Genomic DNA, 10,831 nt, shown 5'->3' on the forward strand with positions numbered 1-10,831 from the left:
TATACTATCAAGTACATTTAAATTCCTGTCAACATTACTAATGTAACTAGCACATTAGTTACGTCTGGGTTAGCTTGAAAAAAATGCAAAAATTGGAAAAATATATATTCTTTTCATTTTAGAACATGCTAATCAGGTAGAGAATTGAACTACAGGCTATCACCTTTTCACTAAGGAGAGGTGCTGTATTCTGAGTGTTAATGTGTTCAAATCCTAACTTCTAAGGCTATGGCGTTAGGAGACGTGACCTTTCAGGAGTGATGTAGTTATGAGTGTATCAGTGCCCTTGTAAAAGAGGCCCCAGAAAGCTGCTCTGTCCCTTCTACTATGAGGGCACACTGCTGTGTACAGACTATGGAAAGAGACCACGCTACATATGTGAGTGCTTGGATTTCTTAGCTTCCACAACTGTGAGAAATAAATTTGTCATCTATACGTATTTTATGGTATTTTGTAATAACAGCCCAAATAGTTGATAAGAGGAAAGAAGTATTTTCTCTTAGTTAAAATATGTAGTATTTAGGCACAAATGAGAAGAGTATTAAAAAATACTTTTTGTAAGTATCATTCAATAGCTAGGTTTTTCAAGAGATACGAGCATAATGATTCTAAATATTACTATAATGAAAACTATTGCCATTACCTTAAAGTATGTCACTCATTTTTATGACTACACTTTTAACATAGTTTGATAAATTTCAATCCCAAGGCACATGCGGACACACACCCATATTTAATCAATTCTAATAATTAGTACTTAGAAAATTAATCTCAATAATTATGGTAGTTAAAGTGGAGTGTCAACTTGATTGGCTTTTGGATCCCTCAGGGGGACAGGTAGAAACACTCCTGGGTGGGTCACAGAGTTGTAGCCTTGGGGTCTGTCTGCCCCCCGCATGCCCTCTGTGGCAGTGTTCTGCCGCTCTGCTTTAGGGCCCCCACGAACCCGACGACTTTGCTCCTCCACAACCTCTTATCATGTTTCTGGCTGGGACCCCGCTGACCACTGACTGAATCTCCTCAAAACATGAAGCAAGTTAAACCTCTCCTCCTTTACGATGTCAGCAACAGGAAAATTAGCATAGTATTTTTTTTTTTAAAGTACCACTTAGAAACCAATACTAATTCTTATAAAATTCATTTCAATTATTCAAAGAAAATGCCCATTTAAAGGTTCATTTTAGGTTCTCTAAGTTGCAGGATAGTCAATAAATCCTTTTACACTAAGAACCACTTCAAAATAATTTTGCTATGCAAAGGTGAGCTTGGACGTCAACAAATTCACTGAGCCTAATAATGTCTTTTCCCAAGATGATATACTTACAATCAAAAAAGGAAAATATGCTTTATGACAACATAGGGTGACTGAAAATGAGAAAAAAGGTAAATTTTTTGCTTGGTAATGGAGACAGTGTATGCGTTTGTGTATCAAGTAACATTAAAGGGTAACTCATGTTTCTGCCACAATCGATATATAATTTGGAATAAAAAGGGAAAAGATTTTAAGTTGAAAGAATTAAAAAACAAATACATACACTTTTTTAAAAAGGTATTAACACAGTAATAATAAGCTGGTAGAAATGCTAAAGAGCACAAGTGTAAAAGATGAACCAGTCAGCAGGACATGGTAAATGACGGAACAGGATAAAATGCAGGCGATCTTATTTTACGATTAAATTGTCACCTTTCTCCTGTCCTACAGGTCTTTTAAAAAGCCACATACACGACATTTTCCTCTCTTATAATCTCAATTTACAGGAGTTTACGCCAGGTGACATTTTGCATTTCCTGCACAAGACTGCCATCTAATGACAATGACTGGTAACTACACAACATGGGAAAATGAATTTTTAAATTGAAGAACTCTGTAGAGTTCCTGCTATGATCTGAGATTTGCAGATGCGATTATGGGCAAAATTTAATTCTTACTAAAATTCTAGTGAGAAACAAAGGCATTACTCATAATTATCAATTAAATGTAAGAAAACAAATATAACTTCTATAGCATTGACTTTCTACCATAATAATCCACCTAATAGACCTATCAAGTCTATGTAATTGTTATAGTTTTGATCTGGAATGTCCCCCTGAAGTCCCCTGTATGCAGAGGTGGTGCTCTTGGAAGGCAGGCTTTTGGATCATGAGGGTGTTATACTCAGGAGTGTATTAATCCCGATGAGCTCAGGGATGAACGTGCTGTAAGGTGAGACCTGGTTGGAGGTGGGTCACCAGGGGCATCACGTGCCCAGGTGTGTACTTTTCCCTGGCTCTTCCCTTCTCTTCCAGCTTCCCCGATGCCATGGGTTGAGCACTCTGCTCTGCTGTGCTATCTCTGTCTGCAAACCAGTGGAGCACACTGACCCCTGAGCCAAAGGAAACTTTCCCTTTAAGTTGCAAGTGTCAGGTATTTCATCCAAACAGCTGGAAGCCAGCTGACACAGTGGTAGGTATATTATCTTCATTTACAGATTTTAAACATTGAGGCAGAGAGGCTAAGTGACTCTCTCTACATCACACAGCAACAGTTTGACTTGGAAATCTCTGCTTTGAGCTACCCCCAAATGTAAAGTGTAATAAATGCAAGCAAGATAAATACATAACTGGAAAACTTTCTTTACTCACACATTCATCTGCTTGCTAATTCACCACATATATATTATGTACGATGTGCCAGATCCTATTTTTGAACTGTGAATAAAGTAGCAAACATGATAAAGACCTCATGGATCTTATTATCATAAACATGTACAGACCTCAATATATATTAACATATAATTTCTATAATTCCAAGAAATAAACAAGGCAGAGTAAGTGATATAATTTCTATAATTCCAAGAAATAAACAAGGCAGAGTAAGTGACTAGTGATGACAGATGCAAAAAGGCACCATTCCCACAGTAGGCATGGATGTCATCTCAACAAAGGAATATCTGAATAAAGATGAAGTAAATGTGACAGCATCTTGAAACAGAATTTTAGAAAGACGGAAAAAGCAAAAGGCGTTAGGTGGGAGTCTACATTTTTATTTGTTCCTCACCCCTGTGGCAGCCAGAATGACTAAAAAGTATTTAGGAAGTAGAATTTGAGATGTATTACCATAAGTGTGATTGCAAACCAACTAAAGGTTTCTAATGGGGAAATAACATCATGAAATTTCTGTTCATTATGTAATTATGAGGAAAGTGCACCATACAGTATCCAAAATTAAAATAAAAGAACTGACCAGGTAGGGCTGGGGATTTAGCTCAGCGGCACACAGCCTGCCTGGCAAGCACAACGTTGTGAGTTCGATTCCTGGTACCGGAGAAAAACCAAAAAAAAAAAAAAAAAAGAACTGACCAGGAGCCTACTGCAACATTAGGTTAAAAAGTACTCTAATAGTTAATAAAATTTATAAAGAATTACAAGGAAAACTGTGTCATAAGAAAATATATCGGTTATCAAAGCAAAGGCCACATTTAGATTAGGATCAAGAAAATCACCACCAAGGGAGTGTCATGTGCAGTATATCAGAGTATACAGAGACAAGAATATACTTTCCTATAGTACAAGGCGAACAAAAGGGTAAAACATGAACCAGAGCCAATGAAGGAGCTCAAAGAATTAGGTTTTTTGTCTTTTTTCAACATGCTTTCTTGCACAGCTTACAGGAGAATGATACAACAGCTCAGTTACACGCTAGGTTCAACCTAAAGTGATACTTAAAGCCAGGTGTGGTGGCATATACCTGTAATCCTAGCACTTAGGAGGTTGAGGCAGGAGTTCACTGAGAGTTCACGGCCAGCCTGAACTGCATAGTGAAACCCTGTCTGAAAAAGACAATGGATACATACACACATACACACATACATACCTTATGTCATGTTAATGTCTTGAAGATGTGTATGGAAATTATTAATAAATCTGCTTAAAGACCACCAGACTAGACATATTCATAGTCTTACGAAGTTAGGTTCAGGGCATTTCACCAAAATAAAGAAAAGAAAAGTCAGTGTTCTTATTGGCTTGGAAGCAGGGTAAGACTTAAATAAAATTTAAATAAACAGTTCTTTGAAAAGCAAGGTTGTGCTGGCGTCAGGTCTAGACCGAGAAGCAGGTTCAGGGATCTGTTTTCTTGGGAACTATAAAGTTAAGATGAATGTGGAAACCTCCTTTTGCAAACACAGTCTCTAATGCTTTGCCCGGGTAAGAAAATGAAGCTGCCTCTGCGTCACAATGTCCACGCAGTTTAGCTCCCCAGGCAAACGGGGACATAACGTTCCCATCTCACAAACATGATTTCAAAAATAAAGTTTCCAATACTTTACGACTTTAGAGAACAGATTTTTAGTACTGTCACTGAAGTAACAGAAGCTTTAAAACGGTCTTACACCATTGTAGCTTGTAATATATTTGATTCATTACATTGTAATTTTGAAACCTTGGTTTTGGTGTAAAGCAGGAACATGCCTACCTTAGAGATGATTAAGAAAGCAGAGTGACTGGGCTGGGGATTTAGCTCAACAGCAAAGCGCCTGCCTGGCAAGCGCAAGGTCATGAGTTCAGTTCCCGGTACCGGAGGAAAAAAAAAAAAGAAAGCAGAGTGACTTATAAAGTTAAATTGAGGACCACTGTCATTTGGTTAGTCTGCTTGTAAGCTAGTGCTGAAAGCTTGACTTCTCCTGGAAAGCAATTCCAAGCTCTCTTGGAAAGTAAACTTCAAGCAATTTACTTGAAAGTATTTCAACAAATTACCAAAGACGAGAGGGAAGGTCACTCTACATAACAGGGCCTTATCCAAGAGGTTTATTTGCTATGATTAATGACCCAAGAGGGTAGAAATAGGAATTAAAGAGTAATTGTAAGTGGTCATTCAGAAAATAGATCACTGATATGATTAGACTATTTGACATAGACTCTTTGGGCCCCTCTAAAGAGCCCTTAAGTGCCTTGTATTTCTAGCTGCTATCAATAGCCTGGAGAGAACTCCCTGCTTTCCTAGGAGAATGCTGAAGCAGGAAGAGGTGCAGGTGAAGGAACAGGGAAAGAAGGCTATGGCACCTTCCCCAGTACAGGTTCCCAGGGCTGAGAGAATGATCCTGAAAGTGACATTAGTATTTGACATTGGGCTGGAGGTTAATCCTAAGTAGTTAATTGTTGAAACATCAAAATGAATAGGAAAGCTAAGGGATTTGGCAGAGAAGGGAGATCCAATAAAGCATGCTTGAGGCTATAAAATAAAGACCCACTTATGTATGTATATATTTATTTTTGATCGTTCCATTAGGTTCAACTAATTCAATCACTGGTTAGATTAGTTACACATGGATGCTTTTATTGCTGGACCTAAAAGCATTTTATCTGAATAAATACTACGATTTACTTGTCCAAAAACTAATGACAAAAATTTACTATCCTATGTATACAACTTTAGATTTTTTGGCTATATAAAATGTTTTTCAGTCTCTTATGGTTTGTGTCTACATGTCCCCCTAAAGCCTTTATGCAATCCTAGCTGGGGCTTTTTCAGAGGTGGCTGAATCAAGAGTGTGTGACGCTGGGATTAAGGGTGTCTGATTACTAAATCAGTCCACGGATTGTCTGGCACCACCCTAATGCCGGTAGCCTAGATTGAGTATAGAAGGGGCAGAGAGAGGCTGCGAAGTCCCCCTGGCTTGCTTTGCCACCTTCTGCCTGCCATGAACTGTTTCCCCTCTCTGGTGCTTGTCTGCCACACCACCCTGCCTTCCAGCCAGCCCGTTATGGACTGAAACCTCTGCAAACTGTGAGCCAAATAAACCCTTCCCCCTTGACTGTGGGTATCGAGCATTTTGTTTCAGCAGTGACAGAAAAGTAACTAAGATATTAGTACAAAAGTAACTAAGACATTACTACAAAAGTAACTAAGACTAGAACCATTTATTGTCTGACAGTTGAATACTAAAATCTTCTTTGTGTATGAGAACTGCCATTTTGCTTACTACTAGGGAGGCTGATTATCTTATATATCAGTGGACCATCCAGAATTCCCTTCTGGAAAATTACATGTTTTTATCAGTAACATAGTGTCCCTATTGGCTTCTTTTGTACAAAATGTTTTGGTGACATCTATATTTTCATATACTTTAGCATTTTTCTATAATTTATACTCTGTGTAACAGGAGGGAATACAGCTTTATTTATCCTACAGAAAGATTTATTCTAGAACCATTTATTGCCTGAAGCATTTCTCTGAATGCTGCTTTCCATTTTTTGACTGATTAATAAATATTTAAATGTGTAAGTTTATATGCAGGTAAACAGCCACCTAGATTGCACATTGTAAAAACTGTATATGATAACCATATGAATTTCTTATTTATATAGATGGAGTCAAGGAAATATTTTAGAACATGAATATTTTTATGATGTTATTTCCCTATCTTCTATGGATTCCATGACAAAGTAGCTGATATAAACATTCAAATATGTGGTGGATTACCCCTGCAATAGCCGAAAGTTCACGTAAATTATACCTGTGTTCACTTGTTTTTTAAAGGTATTTTTGTATAATCATCTATTAAAAGAAACAGAGTAGTATTGTGATAATTTTGAATAGAGATTTTTTATTTTTAATTTGAGATTTTTATTTTTATACATATGACAAGAGTTTTCATCAAGAATATTGAGTTAAATAGTACAAGTTTACATTTATGAGGAATGTTTAAAAACTCAACTAAAAAATCCACTTCTTGCTGTGACCCACAATCCCAATATCTACAGTGCAGAGGAGATGGGAGAACGGGTCCAAAACAAGTCTGTGTGGAGATTGAATGTGAAATCTAAGTCATTTCTTTTGAGACAGCTGTATTTTGAATAGAAGTCTTTAGCCTGGCATCTTAACGTTGTCATACACATCAATGACTATTATCCCTAACTGCCAACACAACGTATTTTACTTTCCTGTGAATAACATTTTACATGTTTTAACATTCCACAACCAACTAGTTTTTCCACTGTAGTTCTCCAAGCCCTTCCAGAAATAAGCCTCAGGGGGCCGGGGATAAGCGTTCAGCGGCGTACGCGCCTGCCTGGCAAGTGCAAGGTCCTCAGTTCGACTGCCAGTACCAAAAAAAAGGAAAGAAAGAAATAAGCTTCAGCAGTTATTTTGGCTTCATGTGAATAAACGAGTAAACGAATTAATGAATAAATAAGTAAGTAAATAAATACTTGTGGGTAGAAAGAAAGACACAATAGAAATGTCCAAACAGGAACATACACATGAGGAAGAATGAAGAGGCAAATCAAAAGAAAAGCTAGGCAAAATATACTATTCCTGCATGAAAAAGCCCTCCCTGACAGAAAAAGGACCTGATAGAGATGCCTATGAATCCAGGAAAACCACATGAACAGAGACTCCACCAAAAGAGCCTGCAAGTAAGTCTGAATGTCCATCCACAGATGACTGAATACAGGGCATACTCTGCCATAAATAAGGTTAAACTTCAGTCATTCGTAGGAAAATGGATGCACCTTGAGACCATAATTTTAAGTGAAATCAAACAGACTAGAGCTTAAACATAAAGTAATTTCTCTTACACAAGAAATCCAACATATAAATAAACTATGGAGTAAAATAAAACATAACAGGAAACAGCTGGGCGTGCTGGCGCATGTACTAATAAAACTTTTTTAAAAAGAATCAGCAATGGGTCACTGAAATAAGAAATTCCCAACCAGCCTAGTTTTCCCTCCTCCTAACCTTCAACAAAGAAAATCAGATGAAAGGTAGTTTGACACACAGTTCTCAAACCATGCGCTGAGGTGTCCTAAATGTCTCAGTCACCTCACAGGGGTGCTATTGAGCATCTGAAAAATTTGAGGAAAATATAACAATATTCATTATCAGATGCTCCATGAACTACCAGCTAGAAACGTTTCTCACTTTCAACATTAGATCCTGTTAAGTTCCTTCTGAGAATATCGTGTCTTTGTACGGCTGTTTTAACAGTTCCAGCCACAAAGACTGAAGACCTGAGCCTGGTGTGGTAGTGCACGCATATTATCCTATCATCTGGGGAGGCTGAGGGAGGAGAGGAACAGTTTGATCCCAACTGGGGGAAACTCAGTGAGACTCCATCGCAACATTAAAAAAAAAGTGAAAGGGCTGGAGATGTAGCTCAGTGTGAAGACCTGGGTTCAATTCTCAGTACTGCAAAAAAGCAAACAAAAAAGCGGGCAAAGAGGGCTTCTCAAAGCTCACACTAGCAAATCACAGTAGCATCAAATTAGTTCAATGTCCTTAAACTCTATTTGATGTTTCCTGCAGCATTTGCTAACCACAGGGAGCAGTGGTGAACATTAAAGTGAATCCCTTCATACACTCATTCAGTTGAAGAGATATTTATACAATGTCTACACTATGCCAAGCACTGTTTTAAACATAAGGGAAACAGGATGGGAGGTGATCAGGATGTGCTATCTTTCACACCTGTGATCACCGCTGCCCGGCTGGCTTGTCAGGAACTATATTTATTACTCCTCTCTCACAGATCCAAATTTAAGGGTACACACACAGCTATGCTCCCCGGAGAGAATCTCCAAATAAGCCCTTGAAGAATATAAGTAAAAATCTGTAAAACATGGTGTTTAAAATAACATACCTCCTCCAGTTCAGCTTACCTCACTATTCTATTTTTTATTTATGTTTTAGTGTTATCTTTAGTATTAGAATCTGAGCACTAAAAAAGGATAAACTGCTTTTCCTGTTTTTGAATTTCTAAACTTTGGCAAGCTCATATCAATAATGGATTCCCTTCACTCTTTCTACATGAGCTCTTGTTCACTGGCTATACACACGATGCACGTTAATGTCATTTATGTACGTGTGTATATACAGGTTGCCACTTATACATTCAACTGATTCAACTGCTACTCGAAACTGGGCTGTGCAACACATACTTGAAACTTCATATGCCAACCACACAGGACAATCCCTAACCAGCTACGCTTTAGTCTGTTTTGTGCTCAATGAATGGCATCACCGCCTACAAAGACGGCATAATCTTGGGCCTCAAGCCAAAAATCCAAGAATTTTGATTATCCTTGATTACTGCCATCTTCAACTTCTACTTCCACAACACCTCTGATCCAGCCCCTTCTCTTCATGTCCATGTTTATCAAACTACTTCAGGCAGTTGTTGTATTTTCTCGGGCTTCTATGGTAACCAGACTAACTGGCTTTCCTGCGTCTACTTTATTTTTCACATTGAAATCAAACTGAAATGTTCATAATTAAAATTTAATCACTCTCCCCCCAACACACACTACTATTAAAAAATGCCAGTTTCCAATTATTCTTCAGATAATCAGAGTCCCTGACAAACCTGGAAGACTCACATGACCTGTCTCTGGTTATGCAGTGTTTTTCAGTATTTTCCTTCCCAAATCAAGGCTTCATGACAGCAGAACTTTGAGGTACATTCTTCAAACCTAATTGTAAATAAAAAGATTAGTAAGTGTCACCCTGCTTCACAGAACTACAGCTACTAAGGCATAAATTTTAAATTTCTGACCGTCTTGACATTAACTCTGCCTCAATGCTTCCAGAAAGTAGGCAAAATAGTGGGTCAGAGTATAGACACACCTTAAGTCAGAATAATACTCTTTCATGTACTAGTTTAGTGATGTGACCAAATCTCTCTGTATATCAGTGTCTTCCACTATGAAACAGGAAGCATGCCTACACCATGTTCCTGTGTGCGCGCGCGCGTGTGTGTGTGTGAGTGTGTGAGTGTGTGAGATTCTCTTCCTAGAGGCTGTCACTTCTGTGTCAAAACCTGCAGGCGCCTGTCAGGCTCTTCTACGTCTCCTAATTGAAAGAATCAAAGCTGTCTCTATTTTTGTTCCTTACATTGAGTTTTCCTTCCTACAGTGCTGGTTAGACAGAATTTATTTCTCCCCTACATACCCACCCTGGTAGTGGCCCTTTTTTTGGTATTTTTATTTTGAGAGGTCTCACTGAGCTGCGCAGTCTGGGTTCGAATTTGCGAGTCTCCTGCTTCAGCCTCCCAAAAATGTTGGGGGTGTAGGCCTGAGTCACCACGTCAACTTGATCCTTGGGTTTTACAGCCCAGATTGTAGGAACCGACCCTGACCTCCAGCGCTGTCTACGACGCCTCAGCCAGGAGCGCTCACTTCCAGCAGGCGGCGTTAGGCGCCCGGGGCGAGCGTCCGCACATGCGCAGTCCTGAGCCCTTGCATCGGGGCGTAGCGCCTTTCCCTAAGGGGCTAGGCTTCATCGTTCTCTTTACTCTCAACTTCTCTCCTCGCGTCTCTCTGGACCCACTTTCGTTTCTAATACTTCCGCCAGTTACCTGGAACGTACACCTCCCCCCTGACCCTGCCGCCGCGGCTCCACTTGGCGTCCGAGGAGCCTCGGCGGCGGGCCGCCCAGCAGGGGCACCGCCCCTCGGTGGCGCGTCTCGCGAGGCCCCGCCTCTCGCGGTATTTCCGTGCTCCCAGGCTCCTTTGCGCGTGACGCAGGCGGCCGGGGGTGAAGTCACTTCTGGAGCTCCGCTTCGCCGTCCCGCCGTCCGCACCGGTCTGCCCAGCTGCCGTGTGGCTGCGCGACCGCGCAGGATGACGGCCCCCGAGCAGCTGCTGCCGCTCCCCAGGGGCGGCCCGAGCTCCACTTCGCTCTCTCCGCCCCGGGGGGACCGAACCCTGCTGATCCGGCATCTGCCGGCCGAGCTGAGCGCCGAGGAGAAGGAGGACTTGCTGAAGTACTTCGGGGCGCAGGCCGTGCGCGTGCTGTCGGACAAGGGGCGCCTGGTGAGGCCGCGGGGGCGCGCGGGTGCTGGGCGCGGCGGCC

At 40.4% G+C, this 10,831-nt stretch overlaps 1 protein-coding gene and 1 long non-coding RNA gene across 5 annotated transcripts in view; one reads left to right on the top strand and one right to left on the bottom strand.

Annotated features, from left to right (window-relative positions):
- Positions 1-6,564: 6,564 nt before the first annotated feature.
- On the bottom strand, positions 6,565-10,201 carry LOC102012680. Of its 3 annotated transcripts, XR_001234877.1 has the most exons (4): positions 9,933-10,201; positions 9,345-9,450; positions 8,450-8,569; positions 6,565-7,076 (listed from the first exon to the last, which is right to left on the bottom strand). It is a non-coding gene; the product is annotated as an uncharacterized LOC102012680 (long non-coding RNA). The 3 variants fall into 3 exon arrangements; XR_001234876.1 differs by lacking the exon at positions 8,450-8,569 and having other exon boundaries at positions 9,358-9,450; XR_001234875.1 differs by lacking the exon at positions 8,450-8,569.
- A 264-nt stretch (positions 10,202-10,465) lies between these two features.
- The window catches only part of Rnpc3 (RNA-binding region (RNP1, RRM) containing 3), a 22,917-nt gene continuing 22,551 nt past the window's right edge, over positions 10,466-10,831 (top strand). For both annotated transcript variants that reach the window (XM_005388813.2, XM_005388814.2), the window contains exon 1: positions 10,466-10,791. In XM_005388813.2, the coding sequence (XP_005388870.1) occupies positions 10,600-10,791 (192 nt within the window). In that variant the 5' untranslated portion in view covers positions 10,466-10,599. The remainder of the gene's footprint in view (positions 10,792-10,831) is intronic.

Source organism: Chinchilla lanigera, unplaced genomic scaffold (assembly GCF_000276665.1).
Source record: "Chinchilla lanigera isolate Chin_1 unplaced genomic scaffold, ChiLan1.0 scaffold00034, whole genome shotgun sequence".
In the NCBI taxonomy this organism is placed as follows: Eukaryota; Metazoa; Chordata; class Mammalia; order Rodentia; family Chinchillidae; genus Chinchilla; species Chinchilla lanigera.